The sequence below is a fragment of the Catharus ustulatus genome, chromosome 24, assembly GCF_009819885.2.
Source record: "Catharus ustulatus isolate bCatUst1 chromosome 24, bCatUst1.pri.v2, whole genome shotgun sequence".
Lineage (NCBI taxonomy): Eukaryota > Metazoa > Chordata > Aves > Passeriformes > Turdidae > Catharus > Catharus ustulatus.
The window spans coordinates 1,195,426-1,220,553 of NC_046244.1; the positions used below are offsets into that span (position 1 = coordinate 1,195,426).

Here is a 25,128-nt window from a genome sequence, read left to right on the forward strand (position 1 = left end):
AAGGCCTGATGTTGGCAGCTGGCAGAGCCTGGGGATGGGGTCGGGTGGGACAGCAGCTGCCTGGGATGGGAGGGGGGTCCTGGAGCTCCTGCTCCTCCAGGGGTGGGGAGGAGGGTTCACCCTCCCAGGCAGCTCCAGCAGGATGGTTCCTGCTCCCCAAACATCCCAACACCTCTGCCACGACTCCCAGGGCACACACAGGGATGGGAGCAGGGGAAGCAGCCAAGAACTGGGAACAGCAGAGGCAGCCTGGCCTTGTCCCCAGGGCACCAAGGGGTGCTGCTGCTGCTGCTCTGCCCCACCCTGAGCCCAGCTGGGGGTCTGGGCAGGCTGAGGGCTTTGAGGGATGGGATGAGCTGGGACAAGGCACTGGAACTCATTTCCAAGCAGCTGCACGAGGCTCCTGCTGCCCTGCCCTGCCTGTGTGGGGGGTGAGGGGCTCAGGGCTGAGCAGAAATCCCAGCTCAGGGGTGGAACCAGCCCGGCTGCCCTGGTGCAGGGACACCTGGGGACTGTGGATGTTCCCAAATCCAGGGATTTGGGTGGTGGGGACACAGGGAGGGACACCCTCAATACAAGGGACAGGGACACTGATGTCATGTCCTGCTCTGATTCCTGCTCAGCCCTGTGCAGAGGGAACCAACTGGGGACGGGAGAGCTGGGAGGGAAAGGGAGCTGGGGTCCAGCTGTGCCTCTGCAGCCACCCCTTAATGAAGGACTGACCTAATTAAGCATGCTCACACAGAATCACTGGGGTTGGAAAAGACCTTTAAAGTCATTCAATCCAACCACTGCCACATTCACCATCGTGTCCCCAAGTGCCACGCGAGCGAGGACACCACGAGGAGCTCCGAGCTTCACAATTTAATAACACTTTTTTTTTTTTTTAAATAGCTCCTAAGTAGGACAGGTTAGAGATCAGTAGTTTCAGTGCAGTGAGGGCTGGCAGCTGTCCCCAGGGCTGGCACCTGTAGCTGTCCCCAGGGCTGGCAGCTGTCCCCAGGGTCACTGCATGTAGGCGTAGCGCCAGTCCCGCAGGGGCACGTGCGTCTCCTTGATGGCCTGAGGGGACGTCCAGCGCAGGATGTAGTGGGGACCCCCAGGCTTGTCATTGGTGCCTGTCAGGAGATGGCACAAAGAGCTGGTGACACCACGAGGGTGGCAGGGACACACAGGGACAGGAGGGACGGGAGGGACATGAAGACAGGAGGGACACAGAGGGATGTAGAGAACAAGGGACGGGGAACACAGGAAGGACAAGGGGGACAGGAGGGACATGGAGGGATGGGAAGAACACTGAGGGGGACATTTAGGGACACAGAGATTGGGAGGGACACAGGACAAAAGGAATGGGAGGGACAGGAGGGATGGGACGGACATGGAGGGACACAGGTGACAGAGGGATGGGGACATGGAGGGACACCAAGCACAGAAGGGACACTGAGGGACAGGAGGGACATGAAGGATGGGAAGGACACGGAGGGACACAGAGGATGGGAGGGACACAGGACAAAAGGAATAGGAGGGACAGGAGGGATGGGAGGGACATGGAGGATGGGAAGGACATGGAGGGACAGAGGGATGGGGACATGGAGGGACACCAAGCACGGAAGGGACACTGAGGGACAGGAAGGATGGGAGGGACATGGAAGGACATGGAGAACAGGAGGGACATGGAGGGACACAGGTGACAGAGAGATGGGGACATGGAGGGACACCAAGCACAGAAGGGACACTGAGGGACAGGAGGGACATGGGAAGGACACAGAGGATGGGAAGGACACAGGGGACACAAGTGATGGGAGGGACAGGAGGGACACAGAGAACAAGGGACACAGCACAGGAGGGACGTGGAAGGACAAGGAGGACATGGAGGGACACCAAGGACATGGAGGATGGGAGGGACAGGAGGACACGGCGAGACACAGAGGACAGAAAGGACATGGAGGATGGGAGGGACCCAGGGGACAGGAGGGACCCAGAGGGAGCTGGGAAGGGCCCAGCCAGGAGCCCTGGTGTCACCTGAGATGCGGGAGCCCCCAAAGGGCTGCTGGGCCACCACGGCCCCCGTGGATTTGTCGTTGATGTAGAAGTTGCCGGCGGCGTTACGCAGCAACCTCCGGGACTCCTCAATGACATTCCTGGGCAAGGACAAGGACAAGGACAGGCACAGCCCTGAGCACAGGACAAGGACAGGCACAGCCCTGAGCTCTGCCTGCTGCAGAGCCACCAGAACTGGGTAAAAAGGAGCTTGTGCTCCTCCAGAGAGGAGCTTGTGTTCCCCAGAGAGGAGTCTGTGCCCCCTCCAAATGAGTCTGTGTCCCCTCCAGAGGTGTTTGTGTTCCCTAGAGAGGAGATTCTGTCTCCTCCTGAGGAGTTTGTGCCCCCTCCTGCTCAGTTCCAAGTCTCAGATGTTTCACACACACAGCTCCTGCATTTTCCCTTCTCTGGGTTTTTTTTTCCAGTTTTTTTCTCTACTTAAGTTTTGTGGTTATAAAACAAAGATCATTATCCCTCATTGCCCAGAGCAGCTGTGGCTGCCCCTGGATCCCTGGCAGTGTCCAAGGCCAGGCTGGACAGGGCTGGGAGCAGCCTGGGACAGTGAGAGGTGTCCCTGCCATGGCACTGGATCAGCTTTAAGGTGTCTCCAGCCAAGAATTCTGGGATAATTCTGGGCGATTTTGGGTAATTCTGGGATAATTTTGGGTGATTTAGGGATAATTTTGGGTGATTCTCTCTAAGGTTACAGCACTCTTTGCCCTCCTCCTGCTGAGTGGGTTCACCCCCCATGTGCTCCAAACATTCCTTTGGGATAATTCCACTGAACAAAAAAGCTTTTTTGGGCTAAGAAACCACTTCCAAACCATCCCTTTCCCTCCAAAGGCAGCACAAGCTTGGTGGGAAATGCTCTGGAGAGAAGATCTGTGACTTAGTCCAGATGGGAAAAGCATCCCCAGAGCTGCATCTCAGGGGAATTGGGGGAATTTTCGGGAATTTTGGGACTCACTTGTCCTGGGCGAAGATCGCCCCCGTGAGGCCGTAGGGGGTGGTGGTGTCGATGAGCTCCAGCACCTCCCTGTAGCGATCGTCGGGGTACACGAACACCGTCAGGATGGGCCCGAAAATCTCCTGGGAACACCAAAAACCGTCAGGACCGCCCCCAAAATGCCATACTCACCATCAGGAGCAGCCTCAAACTCTCCTGGGAGCACGGGAAATATCAAAAACCATCAGCATGAGCTCCCAAAATTCCATACACGCCATCAGGAGCAGCCTCAAACTCTCCTGGGAGCACGGGAAACACCAAAAACCGTCAGGATCAGCCCCCGAAATTCCATACACACCACCAGGAGCAGCCTGAAAATCTCCTGGGAGCACAGAAAATACAAAAACCCATCAGCATCAGCCCCCAAAATGCCATACACATCACCAGGAGCAGCCTCAAACTCTCCTGGGAGCACAGAAAATACCCAAACCCATCAGGATCAGCCCCAAAAATTCCATACACACCATCAGGAGCAGCCTGAAACTCTCTTGGGAGCACAGAAAATACCCAAACCCGTCAGGATCAGCTCCAAAAAACAACAGACACCATCAGGGTCGGCTCCAAAAACCAGCACAGACCATCAGGATCGACCCAAAAATCTACTGGAGCCAGAGAACACCACACACTGTGAGGACTGGCCCCAAAAAAACCCCACACAGCCCATCAGGATCAGCCTGAAAATCTCCTGGGAGCACAGAAAATACCAAAAACTGTCAGGATCACCCCCCAAAATTCCATACACACCACCAGGAGCAGCCTGAAACTCTCCTCAGCACAAATCATCAGGATTGGCCCAAAAATCTCCTGAGAGCCCAGAAAATGTCACAAATCATCAGGATGAGCCCCAGAAAACAACACATCTCATCAGCATCGGCCCCAAAAACCCACAGAAACTGTCAGGATCATCCCAAAAAAGGATCAGGATCGGCCCAAAAATCTCCTGGAGCCCAGAGAATGCCACAAACCATGAGATCAGCCCAAGAAAACCCACACATGCCATCAAGATCAACCCCAAAAAAACTCACATCCCATCAGGATCAGCCTGAAAATCTCCTGGGAGCCCAGAAAATACCAAAAACTGTCAGGAATAGCCCCAAAAAACTCACACACCATCAGGATCAACCCCAAAAATCTCCTGGAGCCCAGAAAACACCATAAATCATCAGGATTGGCCCAAGAAAAACAACACAAACTATCAGGAATGGCCCAAAAAATCTGTGAGCCCAAAGCACAAACCATCAGGATTGGCCCAAAAATCTCCTGGGAGCCCAGAAAATACCAAAACTGTCAGGAATAGCCCCCAAAAAACCCACATACCATCAGGATTGGCCCCAAAAAAACAACACAACCCATCAGGATCTGCCCAAAAAATCTGTGAGCCCAAAGAACAACACAATTAACGTGCATCAGCCCCAAAACACACACACTGTGAGGATCAGCCCCAAAATTCCCAGATTGGCCCCAAAATCTCCCAGACTGGCCCAATCCCGAAGCAGGAACTCACCCCAGAGCAGGGATTTGGGATGGGACCCCCCCAGATGCTTCCACACCTCTCTCATGATGGGGTCCCTGCAGAGGTTTGGAGTCCCACCTCTCTCATGACGGGGTCCTTGTAGGGGTTTGGGGTCCCTGCAGGGATTTGGGGTCCCACACCTCTCTCTGCAGGGGTTTGGGGTCCCTGCAGAGATTTGGGGTCCCTGCAGGGTTTGGGGTCCCACCTCTCTTATGATGAGGTCCTGGGGGTCCCTGCAGGGATTTGGAATCCCACAACTCTCTCTGCAGTGTCTGGGGTCCCACCTCTCTCATGATGGGGTCCCTGCAAGGTTTGGGGTCCCTGCAGGGTTTGGGGTCCCACCTCTCTCATGATGGGGTCCCTGGATTTGGGGTCCCACCTCTCTCATGATGGGGTCCCGGGGGTCGCTGCTCTCCACGATGCAGGGCTCCACGAAGTAGCCGACGCTGTCGTCGCAGCCGCCGCCCGCCAGCACCGTCAGGCTGGGGGAGCTCCGGGCGTGCTCCAGCCACCTCCTGATCCGGGCAAAGGCCTGGGGGCACAGCAGGACAGGGGGCTGGGGTCTGCAAGGGGGTCAGGGGGCACAGCAGGACAGGGGGCTGGGGTCTGCAAGGGGGTCTGGGTCAGGGGGGACAGGAAAAGAGGGGGTTTGGGGGTGTGGAAGGGGGATTGGGGGGTCTGGAAGGGGATGGGAGGGGATAACAAGAAAAGAGTGGGTTTGGGGTCTGGAAGGGAGATTGGATGTCTGGAAGGAGATTTGGGAGTTTAAAAGGGGGCCTGGGGGTCTGAAATGAGGTTTGAGTGTTTAAAAGGGGATTTGGGGTGTAAAAGGGGGTCTGGATCACTCAGGGCACGCTGCTGTCGGTGCCCTCCCAGCTCAGGAGGAGCAGGGAATGCACACAAACCCCTCAGTCCAGGAGCAGGGAATGCACACAAACCCCTCAGTCCAGGAGCAGGGAATGCACACAAACCCCTCAGTCCAGGAGCAGGGAATGCACACAAACCCCTCAGGTTCAGGAGCAGGGAAAGCACACAAATCCCTCAGGTTCAGGAATGCACACAAACCCCTCAGTCCGGGAGCAGGGAATGCACACACACCCCTCAATCCAGGAGCAGAGAATGCACACAAACCCCTCAGTTGAGGAGCAGGGAATGCACACAAACCACTCAGTCCAGGAGCATTTCTGAGGGAATTTTCTCACTTTCCAGGAGCAGGGCACACAGGGCTCAGCTCACAGGGAGCTCCAGCTGGTCCCTGTCCCCCCGTGTAGCACAGCCAGGGCAGCTCTGCGCTCACCTTGTCATCGATCACCGCCGAGAAGAACGTGCCGAAGTCCTGGGTGGGCTGGGGAGAGCAGAGGGGAGGGATGAGAGCACAGCCTGCACCCCGAGCCCCCCCAGCTCCCCAAACCGGGCCGTGTCCTGCAGAACCAGCCCCCCCAGAGCCCCGACAAGTTCATTTCTGAGGCGGCCGGGAGCCGAGGGGCGGCCAGAGGGATGAAAAGCCGCCTTCAATGGGAATTAGCAGGCAGCTCCCGCAGCCCCTAATCCCATCAGCCTCCCGCTGAGCCGCAAAGCCCTTCAGCAGCCCGGCAGCCCCGCTCACATCTCCCACTTTGATCTTGCCGTGCTCCTCCAGCAGCTTCTCTTTGATGCGGGGCCAGAGGCGGGCGGGCGCGTAGAGCCGCGAGCAGGCGGAGCATTTCTGCCCCCCGAACTCGAAGGCCGAGCGCAGGGTGCCGTGCACGGCGCTGCCCAGGTCCGCTGAGCTGTGAACCACGTGGAAGTTCTTCCCTCCGCACTCTGCAAGGGAACGGCACCGGGGAGAGCCGGGGAGGGACATGGAGAGAGACGGGAAGGGCACAGAGGGCACAGCGGAGACAGCCCGGGAGGGCACAGAGGGCTCGGCTCTCCCGGCTGGGGAGGGATGGATGGCTCGGGGTTTTAGATGTTGTGGGGTTGATGTGTTTGTAATCCTGAGGGTCTTTATTACACATATATATATTTATATTTATCATATTATATCCTATTATAGTTCATATTATATATATATTGTAATACTATACTGTGTATCATATATATAATGTAAATTATACAATAAAATATATACTATATAATATATACTTTATACTACATACTAGATAATATACAATATATAACATACAATGTAGTATATAAATAATATATATTATATATTAGTTATAAGATACAATATATACTATATAACACATAATATATAATATATAAAATAGATAATAATACATAATAATAGTATATATTATATTAATAATAGATACTATTATATATTTTATATCATACACATGTTATAATATATATTAATATATAATACATATTATAATAGAATTTATATAATATCTATAAAATAATAAATAATAAATTATAGATCATATACTATATAGAATATTTCGTGTATACTGTATAATATATAAAAGTATATTATATATTATATAGAGCATAACTCTAACTCCACACACAGTGACAGCTGCTGCTCTCCCATTTTGGGCACACACAACAATTCCTCTCTTAGCTGGGAATCAAGGACACCTCAGTGCCTCAGGCCCCCAGAAATGGAAACAAAAGGGAGTTGGGGAAGCAAACCTGGGGTAAATGACTTCATTACCTGAAGCTGTATTTGGAGGATTAACCCCCAATATGCAAATGAACCAAACTTATAAAAGTGTGAAAACCTGTGACCCATGGTCCATTTCTGGGTGTAGCCCCTGGGGGGGCTTTGTCTGCCCTAAATGCACCTGAAGGCCCTTCAATAAATACAAGTGCTTTTTATTCCCTTAGTTTTGTGTGGCCTCTGTTGTTAGGTAGCCCCAAAAGGCATCAGGACAGGGATGTTGTGCCCTGGGGGCACAACAGGCAGCTAAAACTCATGGAAAAGGGACCAACCTAATTTTCCAAACTTTGGGGTCCCACCACCACCTGCCACCCTAAAATCCCATCCCATGCCACTGCCACAATATGAATGCTTATCCAGAGATTTCCTGCTCCCTCAGCCCACAGGGAAGGGAATCCTGTCCCACTCACCCCTGCACCCCCAGAAAGGAGGGAGGAGGGGCTGGTACCTCCTGCCAGGCGCGGGAAGTTCCGGTAGCGATCCAGGTTCTCCGAGACCTGCTTCCAGAGGCGCTTGAAAGTGCTGGAAAGGAGAGAGGAGCTGGGCAGGGCACCCTGGCTCTGCACACGGGGGGGTGTGACCTGATGGTCACAAAAATGGGATGCCCTGATGGGAAACCCTCGAAAAAAATGGGATGCACTGATGGGACACCCTCCAAAAGAAAAAAAAAAGGATGCCCTTATAAAAAATCCCCCACAAAAAGGGATGCCCTGATGCAAATCACCCCAGGAAAGGGATGACCTGATGGAAAACCCTTCAATAAAAGGGATGCCCTGATGGGAAACCTCCCCATAAAAGGGAAGCCCTACACAGGGAAGTGGGACTGAGAGAACAGGTATCCAAAAATAAACATGCTCTGATGGAAAACCCTCCAAAAAATGGAATGCCCTGATGGCAAATGCCCCCAAAAAGGGATGCCCTGCACAGGGGAGTGGGACTGAGAGCACAAGCATCAAAGTCTCCACACAGCAGCTCCATGGCTTTAAAAATAAACTGTTGCAGGGAAGAGCACAGGAGTGAGCATCCAGAAGTTTCTGTTCCTCCCCTTTCCCCCCTTCCCTTCAGGCCTTACTGTGACAAACCCCTCGGCTGGAAAACAATAAAAATGGAAATGGCCTCGCAGCGGGAGGCTCAGCACAAACACGGAGCTGTGACTCCCGAGCTGCCCAGCCCGAGCTCACCCGAGCGTGGCCTCGCCCTGGGGAGGGGTCCCAGGCTCTTACAGCCCCTGCAGGGACCCCTGAGCACCTCTGACAGCCCATGGGGGGCAGCCAGAGCCCAGGGGAGCAAACCCACCTGGGCACAAACACACCTGGGGTGTAAAACCACCCAGGTACAAACACACCTGGGGAGCAAACTCATTTCAGGTACAAACACACCTGGGGTACAAACACATCTGGGTACAAACCCATTTGGGGTACAAACCCACCTGGGCACAAACACACCCTGATCAGCCTCAAAGCACCCCTGGAAGTGTGACTGCCCCTCTGGCTGTCCCTGTGCCCCGAGTTCATCCCCACAACTAAAACCAGCACAAACTCAGCTCAGACACTTTCTGTCACCACTTTTAACTCCTTATTTCGATATAACCCTGCAGCCACGCCCTGCCAGCTGCAGCACCCTGGCACTCCAAGCAGCCCAGCCCCTCCCTGCCCAGACCCCACCTACGGCACACTGCCCGTGAAGTTGAGGCCACAGAAGTGCTCAGAGCTGGTGACAGTGTCCCCAAACTCGGGGCCATCCGAGGGCACAAACTGCACCACGTTTGGGGGCAGCCCAGCCTCCAGCAGGATCTTGTAGACAGCGTAGCTGGAGAGCAGGGCTGTGTCACTGGGCTTCCAGAGCACCACGTTCCCCTGGGGAGAGAACAGAGAAATCTCAGCAGCAACTCCTCAATTCCCTGTGAGAGCATCCCAGAGCAGCCTGGCAGGCACTCACTGCCTGTTCCTGCTTTCTGTGCTCCCTGCACTCTTCACACATCTATTTGGAGCTCTTAGTCCATTGTATCAGTGACTCCTTTTCCCAGTACCCTGTACAGCAATTTCACTATTATAAGCCGCACTGAGTATAAGCCGCACTTCCGGGTGCCAGCAACTTTTCATTCTCTGTCCATACACAAGCCACACCTGATTATAAGCCACACATTACAATACAGAGTGTGATCAAAGGTATCTGTTCTATCACCATCTGTTCAGGGTGGGGGCAGTGATCCTGATCTCCGTGGGAGATATTCTGCTAATGGGCCATCCATTGAAACCAGGCAGGGCATTGTTCTTTATCTTTTCACAACCCATCCTTCCTCCAGCCAGTCATTTTCTGCTCATGGCCATTGAGTCCCACTGTGGGACTGATAAAATTACTGCATCCCATTGGGAGTTGCTCCAGCCAGGGGGAAGAGCCCAACATTTCTTACCAAGATAAAAACAGAGGTTTTGGGACACTAAGGGAGCCCCTTTCTCCACTGGACTCCAGAGGAAAACCGGATTTCTCCACATCACCACTGGAGCTCCGGAGGGAAACTGCACCTTGTACAGGAGCACTGCTCCAACTGAGCCACATCTGTCACTGCAGGAGGATGCAGCCACCATGGAATGGGACTGCTGCCAACACCCTGCCTGACAGGGTGTCAGGTTGTACTCTGACTCTGTCAGGGTTTGGAGTTTGTTTCTTTGTAGTACTGTATTTCTATTTTAATTTCCCTAGAAAAGAACTGTTATTCCTAATTCCCATATCTTTGCCTGAAAGCCCCTTGATTTCAAAATTATAATAATTTGAAGGGAGGGGGTTTACATTCTCCATTTCAAAGAGAAGCTCCTGCCTTTCTCAGCAGACACCCGTCCTCCTAAAACAGCAACTTTTTGTTCTTTGTCCATATAGAAGCCGCACCTGATTATAAGCCGCACTTTGGGTTTGGACCAAAATTTTAGTCAAAATGGTGCAGCTATTGTATGAGTGACTTGTTTTCCCAATATTTTTGCATGGCCTTTACTTAAGCAGAAATGCAAGCTCCAAGCCCCTAGAAGTACCTGGCAAGTATCTTGGTTTTTTTCTTTTTTTTTTTTTTCTCTTCAGTACATCACCAATTTAATTTGGATCAGTAAGCTGGTTTGCTGAAGTTAATAAATTTGAAATTAGTTAACAGCATATCCTTTTACTGTAAAATCACACTTCTTGGTTACTGGATTTTGGTGGTAAAATCTGATCTTTTATTTTTCTGACTTGTTTACTTTCTTTTGTCTTAGCAGACACTTGGTATATTTAGGATATAAATTTCATTTTGATGAGTGTTTTGATGCTGTTTGATGATGCCATAAGCTCAATGAAATTTCAGCATAAACTCATCTTGTTATAATTTTAGTTATAGTAGTTATCTGTGTCATTCATCTGTGACTATTATAATACTTCATAAACAAAATAATATGATTTAATATAAGCTAAAGTCATAAAGTTGATCTAATATTGCTCTGAATCCCAGTGTTCTAGAGATTTTGGAGCAAAGAAGGACATGGCATCTAACATAAATACTTGACACCTCTGTTAAGAGATAAAGTAGGAGGTTTCATAATCCTCCTTTTACCTCCCAGAACCTTGGTTCTTCCTGGGAACCCAGGCTGAGAACAACTCTGAGATCCCTTCCATGGCCAGTGCTGAGGGGGGCTCCAGAGAAGGGGCCTGACCTGGGGGGAATTGCATCACCACCTGTCCTCCCAATTGATGTTGTTTATCAGTTATGGCAATTTCCTAAAACCTGTAAAAATGTACTCACCCCTGGGGGGTGGGATTTTGTGGACATCTTTCCATAACTGCCCCTGAAAGCCTTCAAATACAGATCTGCTCTTGTGCCACCTCCCTACTAAAATAATTCCCAGTTTCATTTCCAGGTTGGGAAAAAGGCAGCACCACCTTCACCTTCACCCCAGCACTGCTGGGCCAGGCTGGGCATGCCCTGCTCAGCTCAGGGCACAAATTCCCCCTTTGCTCTCTGTGCCAGCCTTGCACACCTTCCCTTCCAGGGGTGAGCTCTGCCTTCCCTGAGAGCAGCTGGGAACACAGCCCTGCTTCCTGCCCCAGGACACAGGAACGTGCTCCTGCTGTCACCAGCGCTGCCACCAGCTCTGGCAGGGCCCAGCAGGGCAGTGAAACCAAATCCTGCCAGATTAACCAGGCACAAGGGGCTGGAGAGCTCCACTGGTGACACCCCACCCCCGGCCCCATGCCACTGACCCCCAGTGACCCCCAGTGTCCCTGTCACACAGCCTGGTGGGGTCACAGCCCCGGACAGGGAGCTTTGGACTCCTGTCTCCTGCTTTCCTGGGATTTGCTGTGCAGGAAAAGCTCATCCTGGGCACAGGATCCTTCCACTGCAAACATGGAGAGAGATAAACCAGGACCTGCAGGCAGCTGGGGAATGCAGGCCACGCTGGACACAGCATTCCCAAATCAGAACAATTCCTGAAATCCCATTCCCAGGATTTCTGTGTGCACCTCTCCTGTGTCTGATCCCCTGTGGTGATGGAAACACTGGGCTCTAATTAACATCCCCCTACCAAGCAGCATTTTCTCCTAACTTTAATTCCAGGTGCCCCCTGCTGCTGAGCTTCTCAAGGCTCATGTCCTGCTGCCTTCTGCTCCAGGCCCAGGGCCAGCCAGGGGATTCCATCACAACATCCCGGTGGGAATTCATTGTCACACCGGGCAGGGGGAGCTGGGTGAGCCATGGGATGTCCCAGATTGTCACTCAGAGCTGCCAGCATGGGTTTGTCCTGTCCCAGCAGGGCTCACCTGCTCTGGGATGCAGATTTCCCAAAGCCAAGGCTCTCCCAGATCCTGGGCTGGGAGGGACCTCTCTCACCCCAGAAATCTTCCCAGCTCTATGGTGGCTTCACCCTCTCCTTGTCCCCCCCATTCCTGCCCTAAACAAGTGACAGCTTCAAATCTTTATTCAAATATGGTTTTCAATGTGATGTTCCCAAATTAAAAGCTCCTCCAGCTTCTTTGGGACCAGCAGGAAATCTGAAACTAATTAGCAAAGAGCCACAGACAATTTGTTGTTTTATTTTCTTTCCCAGTGCAACAATAAATTAATTATTCCTGGCCCAAATTCACCAGGTTATTACTGTAACAGTAACAGGTGGATCCAGTGCTCCATGGACTGGAACATGAGTGGGAATGCACAGAAATGCTTTTTACCAAATAACTGGATTTTTTTGGGGATATTTTTTCACACCTTCTGGCCCCTCCTGTCTAAACAGCAGAGCCAGGGCCTGCCCTTGCTTTCCTCAGCCCTAACACACCCACTGCACACAAAAACTGTCATTCCAGAAGAATTTGAGCAGCTACAAACTGGTTACACTTTCATGTCCCAACAGCACCCAGAGCCCAGGCAGGAAATCAAACCCTGCTGTGTTTATTCCCAGATCCCAGCCTGGGAAGGAAAAGACATCTTGCTTCAGAACAAAAACTCCACAAGGGCAGTTTGTGCTTTTCCAACACTTCCCCCATCACACTGGAAATGCAGGCACTGGGATGTTTTAATTAAAGTCTAATTGCTGATTGGGTTAAGGGGTCCAGCAGGCCCCAGGTGTGTCTGTTGAACAGCCCCAGGGAGGCTCAGCCCAGCTGAACCTGAGGGCTGGGATCCCTCTCCCAACCTTTCCCTGGACTGCCCTGCCCCCTATCCTGTCCCCTGTCCCCCCAGACTCACCATCAGTGCCGGAGCCCCTGCCAGGTTCCCCCCGATGGCCGTGAAGTTGAAGGGGGACACGGCAGCCACGAACCCCTGTGGAGGGACAGGGAGAAGGGACATTGGGACATGCCGTGCCCCAGAGTGACCCCGTGGGGCCCAGGGGGGCTGAGCTCACCTCCAGCCCCCGGTACACCATGGAGTTGGTGCTGATGTCCACGCTGAGGGGCTGGCTCTGCTCCAGCTCCAGCGCGTACTTGGCGTTGAAGCGGAAGAAGTCGATGAGCTCGGCAGCGGCGTCGATCTCGGCCTGGATCACGGTCTTGCCCTGCAGGGAGAGGCTCCAGGCCATGAAGGGAAGGGGCAATGCAGCAGTGCTGTCTGGGGGTGCCCCTCCCAGGCTCAATTCCCAAAGACGGGGCCTCCTGCACAGCCTCGTGCTGATCCTGCTCCCAGGAGCAGCAAGGAGTGAGGATCACCCTGTGTCCCCTCACAGGGCACCTCCAGCCACCCCCACTGCCAAAACCCACCCTGGCAGCCTTCCTGCCCTGCTCCCCCAGCTCCCTCCTGGCTCAGCCCAGCTTCTCCTGCCCCCTACCTGCCCAACCATGGTCTTGGCCAGCACTTCAGCTCGCCGCGGGCCGCTCAGCATGTCAGCCGCCTTCAGGAAGATCTGCGCCCGGTCCTGCACGGGCTTCAGGTCCCATTCCTTCCTCGCTGCCATGGCAGCATTAATGGCTTTGTTAATGAGCTCCTGTGGAGGCAAAGGGGGAAAGGCAGCAAGGAGGAAGCTCTGCAGGTTCCTCTCCACCACCAGGTCACAGGGGAAAGCAAGGGATCACCCACCCCAGGCACAAACCACTGGTGCCATCACAGCCCCGAATCAGCTGTTGGTGTGGGATTTTTCCAGGATCCCTGGGGCTTGGAAAGGCTCCTGGAGCCTCCCTGCTCACAAAATGCATTTCACTTCCAAAACCCAGGCCAAGGGCTGCTGCTTCCCCCAAAAACAACCAGGAAGAGGGAGGACAGAGAGGTGCACTCACCTTGCTGGCGTAGCAGTACTTGGCCACCTTGTGTGCATGGTTAAAGGGCTGGGAAGAGAAGAAAAGGCTCTGTAGGAACCAGTCCCAGGATCCTCCTGCAGGGACCCCCCTGCTCTGCTCTGCCCCATTTAGTGAGAATTCCCCATACTCACCGAGAGCTGGTACCTCACCGTGGGTGTCCACACCTCCTCCCCCCCGATCACACACGGGATCTCCTCGGTCTTGCCCTTCAGGTCAGCGAGGGCCTGGAAGAGGAGAGCACGGTGGGAGCTCCCACCCCTCCAGCTGCCCTCCCTCCCTCCTTCCCACGGGCAGAGGGAGCTGGGAAGAGGCTCTGGGCATGGGGTGCCCACAGGGCTGTCCCCATGGGGAAGGGGCAGGAGCTGGGCAGGATGGGATTGTCACACCAGGGAGAGCCCGGGGCCCTTCGAGCCCTAAAAATCCAAAAATCCCGGCACTGGTACCTTCTGGAGCGCCGCTCGCTCGGGGCTCCCCGGCTTGTACTCCAGGATGGGCTCGTTGGTCACCTGGAGGGCAGGGCGGTGCTGCCATCTCCGCCTGCGACAGGAGCAGGACAGGAACCGCTGGAATTGTCCCTTCCCAGTACAGGAACCACTGGAATTGCCCCTTCCCTCCTTCCCCATCATCGTGGGGTCACCTCAGTCCCGGGGGACACTTCAGTCCCAGGGTCATCTAAATCCCAGGGTCACCTCAGTCCTGGAGATGCCTCAGTCCCAGAGATGCCTCAGTCCTGGAGACGCCTCAACCCTGGGGTCACCTCAGTCCCAGGGTCTCCTCAGTCCTGGAGATGCCTCAATCCCTGGGTCGCCTCAGTCCCGGGCTGCCCGCCCAGCCCAGCCCCTGCTCCATCCCTCCCGCTGCACGGTGATGCCAGAGCCGGGAGCTGAGCCCGGAGCTCGCCCCCAGCTCATGACCCCTTCTCCTGGCTGGGGAAAAAGCGCTGGAAAAGCATTTTTAGGAGACGAGGCACAGTGAGAGCGCCGGATCGATCGGGGCTGCTCCAACATCGCAACGCTCCGCCGGCTCCTGGCAAAGTCCGGGGGCAAAAGGCGGCCGGGCACCCCCGAGCTGCCCCGGCACGGCCGGACCTGGCAGCTGCCCAGCCCCGGGTCACAGCGCCAGAGACCGAAACACGGGGGAATGGAGAAAAAGGGGAGAAACGAGGGGGAAAGGGGGGAACGGGAAAGGGGGGAACGGGAAAGGGGGGAAACGGGGGGAGGAAAAAAACAAGGAGAAAAGGAGAAAACGAAAGAAAGGGGGGAGAGCAAGGGGGTAAAGGAGGAAAACCAGGAGGAAAGCAGGTGGAAAACAGGTTAAAACAATGGTAAAAGGGAAAATTGGGGAAAACGGGTAAAAACGGGGGTGGGGAGGAAAAACAATGGGAAAAAAGGAGGAAAGCAAGTGCAGGAAAAGGCGGAAAGACGGGAAAACAAGGGGAACTAAGGGGTGACAGTGCCTGCGTTTGGCAGCGGTGATGGCAGGGGAAAGGAAGGGAAAGGAAGGGAAGGGAAGGGAAGGGAAGGGAAGGGAAGGGAAGGGAAGGGAAGGGAAGGGAAGGTTAGGTTAGGTTAGGTTAGGTTCCCCCACTCACCCGCAGTCCCTCAGCACCCGCAGCCGCCGCCACATCCCGGCCCCGCCGCGCTCCCGGCCCGCCGCCGCCACCACCCACCGTGAGGGGGGGGACACATGAAGACACGGGGGGAGACACAAGCATTGATTAATTATCAAGTTAATTAATTAATAAAACCCCAGGGGCGGCGGTCTGGAGGAGAATCCCCGCGCACACCGCTCGCTGCAGGTGAGGGTGGGGGCCGTGTCCCCCCCGCCCGCGGGGTGCCCGTGGGGTGTCCCCAGCAGCGCGCTCCCCCCGCGCGGGGATGGTTGCGCCCGGAGCGAGGGGCGGTGGCGCGCGCGGCACGTGGGAGGGGGCGGGGCGCGGGAAGGAGCCAAAAATCATTTTAAAAAGGGAAATTCGGGAAAAACAACAACAAAAACGGCCTGGGGACAGGGAACGGCTGGGGCTCGGCGGGACCGGGCCGTGGGAGAGGAGCTGGGCATGGAGAAAGAGAAAAGCAACTGAGAATTACCAAAACAGGGCGATTTTAACCCCCAAGTGGCGCACAGGGCCAGGAGAAGGCTGAGGTGCTTTAATTTCCAAGGACAGTCATGGTTCACGAGCAGCAGCTGAAGGACCCCAATTTTCAGAGGAGTTCGGGCTATTTTAGGATCCCAGATCACCTGGGCTGGGCAGATTTTGGGAAACGAGGATGGGCCCTCCCTCCTCAGACCCCAAATCCTTTTGCTTTAGAGGAGTTTTCCACGCCAAGAATGAACACGCAGAGCCGTTCAACCAGGAGTTTGGTATTTATTTGAGTTTTTTGTGGTTTTCCTCATCACCAGAGACCGACTGGGACCTGATTCATGGGCAGCTCCCAGCCCTGTGCGGGCAGGACGGAGGGATGGAGCAGGATGGACAGAGGGACGGACACTGCCTGGACACCACAGCAGCACACAGAGCCACCAGCACAGCTGGGAGGGGGTGCTGGGGTCGCTTTTGGCACTAAAAAAAGGAAAATGGAGCAAATCCACCGAGCTCAGAGGAGTGCAGGCGGTTCTGGTGCTGGCTGAGGGAGTTCTCAGGGCTCCTCCTGCCGTGGTTGGATTCTTGAAGCGTTTCAAAGTCCCAAATCCACTGGTGGTGTCCCATGGCAGCTGCTGCAGGTCCCAGCACAAAATTCCAGTCCCATCCCAGGAGCTGGGTCATCCTCCAGCCTTGCCCCACCTGGGCTCCAACAGCATCAGTCCAGTCGTTTTCATTAAAATTAGCTAATATACAGAATATAAAGCACAATATTTACATGGGGACGGTAACCAGGGGTGTTCCCACACCATCAGTAGTTCCTTGTCATGGGGATAAAAGAAACTCCTACAGGACCTAAAGAGCACTGACAAGAAGTGACACAGCAGGAGGGAAGAGGTATCAATACCCTCCACTGGAACACGATAAATAATAAATAATCATTTTTGGCAGAAGGTCGCTACATTGACTTCAACCACAGGAGGTGTTTTAGGGACTGGACTGTGAGTTTTTTGGTGAAACCACGTTACACACACGAGGGTGTTTTAGTGACCAAGGTTGAACTGCCCTCAAGGCCTCTGCAATAAAACAGAAATTTGGGGTTTTGGGGGTGGCAGTCTGGGCAGCTCCCCTGGGTTTGTGGCACCGTGGTCTGGGCTGCTCTGCCACAGAGATGAGCTGGGTTTGAAGCCATCCCAGCGGTTATTTAAGCACTAACATCATAATTTCCCAAAAAAGGGAGCTGGCCAGACCCACAAGCACCCTCTTCCCAAGTGCTTCACTGTTGGAGTGCCTCAAATTAGGGGGGAATGGTGATTTCTGCAATCAAATACCACATTAAACACAATTTGTTTTGCTCCTTCAAAAGAGAAGCTTTGAAAGGCTCCTGCAAATGCAGAAGGGTCTGAGGACACTGAACTCACACAAAAACAGAAGGGAAGGGTCAAGTGTTTCTTCACTGCTCTGCCAAGGGCCTGGCCAAGCCCTGGGTGTTCCCTGTGCAGGGAGAGGGGCTGGGATCCCATTCCCACAGAGAATCTGGCAGGCAGTGCTTCCAGCTCACCTCTGCTCTGCTGTTCCCACCTTGTTGATAGTTTTGTTTCTCAGTTAAAACTCAAAAGGGACACAAGTTACATCCCACTACAAAGCTTAAAATCCAGCATTTGGGTGGCAACACCAAAGGCAAAGAGCTTCAAAAGCTGTGTGAGCTGAGCCCTGGATGCGTGCAGAAGGATAAAAAACCCAAAAGTCCTGAAGCCAAAGGTGGAAAATCCTCACTGGGGAGTGGAAGTGGAAGTGGAAGTGCTGGGATGTCTCAATTTAGCTGGGATAAATCATTCCTTAAACATTCAGCTCTAAAATGAAGCACTCCAAAGTGAAAGCTCCCAGCAGTGCAGCTCTTCCAACACAAACATCCCTGCCGTGTTCCCAGAGCCAAGGGAAACACCAGGAGCAGCTCTGGGAGCAGCCACAGCTTCTCCTCAGCCAAGGCTGGACCCGGCAGCCAGCTCGTGTTTGTGCTGGCAGGAATGATCATGGAAAAGAAAATTAATATAATCTCACTTTAGAAGCAGCTTTGGATGCATATTCAGGCATGATTCCCATCTGTTGTTTTGTTTTGTGGAGTTAATCCCAATTTCTGCAGGTACAGACAAATAGAATTTATCCTCCAGGCTGGGGCAGTTTAACCCCTGTCCTGCTGTGCTCCTGGGATTCAGGAGATCCTGACCCTTCCCAGGAGCATCCTCCCAGCCAGGGGAAGGGAACAAAATCACAGGGAAGGGAATAAAAATCACAGCAACAATTCTGCAGAGGCAGAAAAGCTGCAGAAGCTGCAGCCTCCCCTGGAGGAATGGACCTGTGAGTGCTCCACAGGCAAACCTGGCCCGATTATTTCCACCTTGACTCTTGGAACCAGCAGAGAATTTGGGGGTCCCATGAGAGCAGAAGAGACTTTACAAGGGAGCAATTGCATCTGCCAACAGAAATCTGTCTGCACTTTAAAAACCTCTTAAAAAATAGAATATATACTGTGTTTTTATAAATAGATTACACATTTAGCTTAGATGAATTTCATTACATTCCCCCCCAAACAGTTTTTTTTTTTAAAAGAATTTTGCTTTTTTCCTTGTGTGAACTAAGATGATCACTAAGTCTTTGAAAAACATGTTTGTACCACATTATTCTTTGGACATTTTTGAACAACATGCATCCACAAACTGCTATTTGTTTACTGAAAACATTTTTGTACAAACCCAGTTTAGGAATTTGATCTATTATTACACTGCTAACGAGCAAAAAAATTTGCTTCCTTGAAATTCCCCTTTTAAAAAATGAGAAACAATGAGGAGGATTTTCTGATTGTAAATCTAAAAAAGTGTCAATATGACACCGCATTAAGAATAGAAAACAAAAATAAAGTATTTACAGCTTTACAAAGGAAAAAAGAAAGAGGTCATCAAAATCATTTCCAGCATTTTTACAATTAAATTTTTTTTCTTTTTTTTCTCTGGCAAGCTTTGATCTGGTTTCTGGAGTGGTGCCACACACACGGAGCAGGAGCAGCAGCACAGCTGGACTTGGAACCAACAACCTCAAGGAAACCCCAAGGACCAACCCCAGCTGCCCCAAAAGGCTGGTCCAGCCTAAATGGAAATAAACCCCGACCCCAAGTATGGAAACACCTTTTCTTCTTGAAAAATGGATTACATGTGGTTACAACAAAGACACCAACACCCGTGGGAACCTCTACTGTCCTACACATCACCAGCATGCACGTGAGTTCTGCACCTGTGCTGCAGCCCACACCCCTCACACCCACCCTGCTGCAGGTGTTCCTCACCCCCTACACCCCAAATCCTGACCCTCAGCACTCACTGCAGGTGTTCCTCTCCCTACACCCCAAATCCTGATCCTCAGCACTCACTGCAGGTGTTCCTCACCCCCTACACCCCAAATCCTGATCCTCAGCACTCACTGCAGGTGTGCTCCTCCTCACCCTACACCCCAAATCCTGATCCTCAGCACTCACTGCAGGTGTGCTCCTCCTCACCCTACACCCCAAATCTTGACCCTCAGCACTCACTGCAGGTGTTCCTCACCCTACACCCCAAATCCTGACCCCCTGCCCTCAGCACTCACTGCAGATGCTCCTCCTCACTATTTACTTCAATTCCTGCTTTAGGAATTCCCTGCCCTTAGCACTCACTGCAGGTGTGCTCCTACCTACACCTAAATTCCTGCTTTAAGAATTCCCTGCCCTCAGCACTCACTGCAGGTGCTCCTCCTCACCCTACACCCCAATTATTGCTCCAGGAATTCCCTGCCCTGAGCACTTACTACAGGTGTGCTTCTCTCCACTCTACACCCCAATTCCTGCTTCAGGATTTCCCTGCCCTTAGCACGACAGCTCCTGGGTTTGGGAACACTCAGCCTCTTTCCTACTGGGATGGTTAGTTTTAAGAAAAATAACAATCCCAGAGTGGAATGGCAGCACAGCCCTGACAGCTGTTGGGTCTGTGGTGCCAGGAGCATTCCCAGGGGGAAGGGAACCAGGGGCAGCTCTGGGAGCATTGCTGAGGTGAGAGGAGCCAGGGGCAGCTCTGGGAGCATTCCTGGGAGGAAGGGAGCCAGGGAGGCTCCAGGAGCTGATTCACTGTGCTGAGCAAAGCTACTGAAGCATCACAAGACATGCAGCCTTGGCAGACACTTCCTCAGCCTCAGGGGAGGCTCCTCAGGAGTAGCTGAAGTTCAAAACCCTTAAAATTGCGGATTTCAAACATGCAGTCCCAGCCCACCCAAAAAATATTCCAAATTCCCCCACCCACCCCCAGCCCTAGTGAAAATCTCATTTACCACTTTGGCCACCTAAGAAATAACAGGAATGAGGTTTCTTTCCCAGAAAAGTTATCTACATTTCCAGCACAGAACAGGCTTTGGAAACCCCTCACCCCAGGATCCAGGGAGGAGTTGTCACCTACTCTGCACTGAGCATTGCCATCAGTAAGGACACCACAGAATATCCTTGGATCCACGGGCTTGGACAGAAGCCATCAGCTGTGGCTTGTGCCCTCCACACTGTGGATCCTGATCATTCCAGTCCCTCCTTCCCAGTCTGGAAAAGGCAGGGAGCTCGTTTGACCCACGTGGCCTCAAAGCTGTGCTGTGTCCAGGCAGGAGATGGAGCTGCCAGGAGGAGGGGAAACATTCCTGTGCCCACAGCTCCACCAGGAACCCCCAGGTCCTGCCCCTCTCTGTGGCCATGCCAGACTGAGGAGTGGCCACCAGGAATGAGCCATTTTCCAAGCACCCCTGCTCTTTATGAATGGAGTGTGGCTCTGCACTGCCTGGCTGCTGGCAGTGCAATTCCAGAGATCCTGGATCAGTACTCCAGAGGCTTGGGAACAGCACACAAGAAGTTCACAGGATTGGCCACTCTGCCTTTCCAGAACACTGAGAGGGAGCTGAAATGGGGATTTTCCCTCTCCAGCCCCAGCACTGCTCCTGCACAGCACTTTCCAAACTTCCTGGCAGGCAAAACAAACACATTTGGTATTTACTCTGAGCTCCAACCACTGCTTAACCCCACAGCTGGCTTTGGGCAGTATCAACTACACTCTCAATCTTGGTTTAAAAACAAACAAAAAGTTATTGGCTGAGGTTTATACCCTGTTTTTACCTGGCTCAGGTGCTACAATTCCCATTCTAACTGTGAAGAGCTCGGTGGTGCTGGGGTTTCCTCAGCCACCACCGTGTGATCTGACTCTGCTGCTGCTTCTCCTGGGTAAAAATACAGAAAGATGGACAAAGCCAAGGTCTTGCCACTTTCTCACAGAGAAAGCACGTGGCTGTTCCTCCCCAGTTCTAGGGCAGCAGCACTTTAGGATTCAGTTTACTATGCCCTAAAAAGGATTACAGCATTTCCCAGTGTTCAGCTTTCCTGAAGAACAGTGGTCTGGAGCTCTCCCAAAGTCCTGTCTCCAGCCTACATCTCTGTCAGTTTATCCTGATGCTTCACCTACCCCACTGTACACAATGTGGAAGCAGCATAAAATGGAGTTACCTCTCTGTCTGCAAAGGAAAATCTGCAAACACTAAAAAATTAAAAAACCTGAAAAAAGACACAAACCACTATGGACCTGAAGGGCTGAGTCCCCTCCTAATCCAAGCACTGGAAACAAAGGCATTGTGATAGGACATTCCACCTCTAAAGAAGCTCTACAGACATCTAAGTGTGCAAATGTGGGTTTAGCTTTCCTTTTCCCAAGGGATAACTGTAGCCCAGCAGGGACCAAACATTCCATATAAATAAGGCGAGCTTTTTTTTTGTTTTTGCATAGTAGTTACTCAGTGATAGTCCCCCCACCAGTGACCCCTCCTGTGCCCCCCTGCTTTGCCACCGAGCTGAGTCCTGCTCCTCCAGGTCCTGGAGTCCAGCAGAAACCTTGGACACATCCCAAAGGCTCCCTCACCCCAAAAGCTGGGATGAAGAAAATCCTCTGAATTTTGTAGAACTGCTTCACCCTATGAGCTGTCTCCAAACCCACTGTTATTTTTAAACATTTGCAGTTCAATTTGGAGGCAATTCTTTTTTAATTTTTGTGCCAGACATTGGTAATTGCACCACAATTGTCTTGGTTTTGCTGCTCTTTTTGCCAGTGTTGCTCTTGCCAATCAGTGCAGCAGCTCAATAAATCCAGCAGCTTATTGAAGTACCCAGAGCCTCTGCAGCACCATCCTTCGCTGCTACCAGCTTTGGTTGGGTTTTTTTTTTAAATAATAATATATTTTATAAAAACACCTGCTATTAATATTCCACTGGAGCTCAAAGTGGCTCAGCTTGGGGCAAAGGCACAATTAAAACACCGTGTTTTCCTACAGGACTCTGCATTTATGGTTTGTAGAACAATAGAAATGTACAGCACCAATCCTTGGGTGGGAGGGGATGCGTGTAGGAATGAGTCCTCAGAGTCCCTCTGCAGGGGCTCTCAAGTCTTTCACCTTTCCCCCAGCAATTGGTTTGGAATCTTTTCTCTCCATCTTCCCCTTCACTGGAATGCTCCCACTTCCTATCAGCTGACCATGGGCTCCACGTCCGTCTCTCTGTCCAAGTCATCCTGAATCTCGTCTGTGTTTCCTGAGTCGCTGCTGGCTACTGAGCTGGGGGATGGAGAATTCCTGCAGGGAAATGTGCAGCCAGGAAAGTCAGTATCAATGACAGAAGGAAGAAAAAAATATCTTAAAATAAAACAGTCATTTTCCCTTCCCAATACTATTTTAAAATTTTAACATTAAACACTGGTATTTCCCCAAGCGATTTTAAAATCCCTTTAATAACATTAAATTTTGGGTTTACAGTAAATATCAGTAGTAAAATCAAGGTACCACCCCACCCATCCCCTACTCAAACACAGAGGTTGTCCCTGCTTTACTGATGGGGAAATGGAGAGCAAAGACTCTCAGCATCCCTAATACCCAGAGCCCTGAAAATTGAAAGTTTATCATCTTGTTCTACTGGGGTTGAGCAAGAGATAAGAGAAATCCCTCATAGTGTAAGGTTCTTAACACATGAGAAGATTAAAAAAGAAGTTCTTCATGTAAGTCCAGAGTCAAGATTTAATTTGGGGCTTTAAGAGTTCTAAATCTGAGATGTTGAAGACTGGAAGTCCAGCCAAGCTGGAGCTCCCTGTGTTTAGGAGCAGCTGCTGAACCCTTGAGGCTGTTACAGGGTGCAGGAGCCCACACCCTGCTGCAGTTCTCTTTTCAGGGTTCATCCTGGGACACAAGAGTCTCCAAAGGACAAAGCCATGAAGTCACACTGTTGCCTTTAGCCCAAGCTGGGAGGAACTGATGACTTAAGTTTTAGCTTTCCTATTTTTCAGATTCTGTACTCCATCAGTGGATAACTCTGAGCTTCATATAGAGTGTTAGCAAGTTCTCTTTACAGTTTAGTCAGACAAAGAACCAAGTTTAGTTAGCCTGAGAACCAAGGACACCACTGCAGCTTCAGGCTCCAAAAAGTGCAAACAACAGCAAACTGGGGGGGAGCAAACTGGGAGAATGTGACTTCTTTACCTGAAGCTGCAATTGCAAATGGATACATACAAATAGCAGATGTAATATGCACCAAACTTATCAAAGTGTGGAAACTCGTGACCCTTCATCCATCTGGGGTGCAGCCTAGGCCAGGCTCTTACACTGCCCAATCCTTTGAAGGCCTTTTTAATAAACACCCACTTTATTTCTCTAGCCTGTGCTCTAGGCAGCCTGCAGGTATCAGAGCAGGAGGAAGGAGCTCCTGGCGCAGCAGAGGACTTTTACCTGTCAGCTGAGCCCTTGATGAGCCTCCTGCAGGTCTCCATCTGCACGTCCAGGCCCCGTTTCATGCTGCACATCTCCATGTACTCGTGCAGGTGCCGGTTCATGTCGCTCTTGGCTGTGGCCAGTTCCAGCTGGAGGAAAGAAAGGCAAAGAATCAGCTTCAGGTGAGGTGCAATCCCAGCTTCCTGCACTTTTCACACTGCTGGGGATGTCTCAGCTGCCCAGAGCCCACCCAAACACCCCAGAGTGCACATTCCACCTCACTGCTCCTAACTGCCAATGCATCCATGAGCCCAGGAAGGGCAGTCAGAGCTTCCCACTGCTTCTGAACAGCCCTGGAGGGCTCTTCCTGCTCCTGGCACCTTGTTTGTCAACAGGCAGTAATTAATGACAGCAGCTCGAGGCATGACAGGGATTTTGAGAAGCTCCAGCTGCTGCTTCTGGCAACCTGTGAGGCCAGGTCCTGGGAAGCGTTTCCCAGGGTGAGGGTGGACATGCAGAACAAAGGAGGAAAAAAGAATCATAGTGTGTTTTATTTCCTTTGTTCTGCAGGTTCTCTCTCCACCAGCCTCAGATTTATGCTCAGTGCTGAAGTATGGAGCAATAATAGCTCAGAGAATGGCATTTAGAAAAATCCCCAGGGCACACCAGAGGGAAATGCCTTTGCATTCCTGGATATATGGACATTGCTGCTTCCCTCTGGGACACCCCAGAGCACAGAGCTGTGCTGTGTCCATCCAGCAGGAACAATTCCCCTTCCTCACCTCTATCTGCCCTATTGTCTCCTGGTATTCCTTGTCTCTCGTTTTGAAGAAGGACTCTGTTTCGTGGATCAAGTTTCCCAGGTTTTCTTCCTGCAGGGGAAAGAAAGACACAAAGAATTAGCAAGGAAATAAAGGAATTCAGGAGAGAACTGAAGATTTTATTTAACCTCCCCTGGAAATGCAGGTTATTTTTAAAGACTTTTTTTTCATAGGCAAGGAATATTCTTCTTCAATCTGCAATAGCAGGAAAATACATTTCTGTGCCATGACCACAGCTCTGGACACACAAAGGCAAGGTCTGATCAAAGCTCCAGCAATTAAACCCATGCACCTGATGCATTCCAAAGCACCAACCCCCTGGATTTTCCTGAGCCTTTCACAGCCTGATCACACTTGGACAGACTGGAATTGCTCTCCAGCCATGAAACTTTTAATTTTCTCTGCACTGACCACACTGCTACTCACAGCTCTGCACTGGAATTCTCATTTTCCAGTTACATATCATCACTCTGC

The 25,128-nt window shown here is 52.0% G+C and overlaps 2 protein-coding genes across 2 annotated transcripts in view; both read right to left on the bottom strand.

Annotated features, from left to right (window-relative positions):
- Nucleotides 1-92: 92 nt before the first annotated feature.
- On the bottom strand, nucleotides 93-15,631 carry ALDH4A1 (aldehyde dehydrogenase 4 family member A1). The gene is made up of 15 exons (XM_033079685.2): nucleotides 15,545-15,631; nucleotides 14,397-14,490; nucleotides 14,085-14,177; nucleotides 13,933-13,980; nucleotides 13,488-13,643; nucleotides 13,068-13,217; nucleotides 12,911-12,985; nucleotides 8,875-9,062; nucleotides 7,655-7,728; nucleotides 6,166-6,362; nucleotides 5,857-5,904; nucleotides 4,939-5,091; nucleotides 3,008-3,129; nucleotides 2,023-2,141; nucleotides 93-1,118 (listed from the first exon to the last, which is right to left on the bottom strand). The coding sequence occupies exons 1-15, from the start codon at nucleotides 15,577-15,579 to the stop codon at nucleotides 1,006-1,008; spliced, it is 1,665 nt and encodes a 554-aa protein (XP_032935576.1). The 5' UTR covers nucleotides 15,580-15,631; the 3' UTR covers nucleotides 93-1,005.
- Nucleotides 15,632-22,405: 6,774 nt separating this feature from the next.
- The window catches only part of IFFO2 (intermediate filament family orphan 2), a 40,580-nt gene continuing 37,857 nt past the window's right edge, over nucleotides 22,406-25,128 (bottom strand). The window contains exons 7-9 of the mRNA XM_033079588.2: nucleotides 24,616-24,705; nucleotides 23,852-23,982; nucleotides 22,406-22,708 (exon numbers count right to left, since the gene is read on the bottom strand). Coding sequence (XP_032935479.1) covers nucleotides 22,603-22,708; nucleotides 23,852-23,982; nucleotides 24,616-24,705 — 327 coding nt within the window. The 3' untranslated portion in view covers nucleotides 22,406-22,602. The remainder of the gene's footprint in view (nucleotides 22,709-23,851; nucleotides 23,983-24,615; nucleotides 24,706-25,128) is intronic.

Coding starts and splice junctions, on each gene's coding strand:
- ALDH4A1 (XM_033079685.2), bottom strand. CDS start 15,579: ATGTGGCGGCGGCTGCGGGTGCTGAGGGACTGCGG. Junction 13,218..13,487: donor CCAAGACCATGGTTGGGCAG/GTAGGGGGCAGG, acceptor CTCTCCCTGCAG/GGCAAGACCGTGATCCAGGC. Junction 5,905..6,165: donor GCAAGATCAAAGTGGGAGAT/GTGAGCGGGGCT, acceptor TGCTCTCCCCAG/CCCACCCAGGACTTCGGCAC.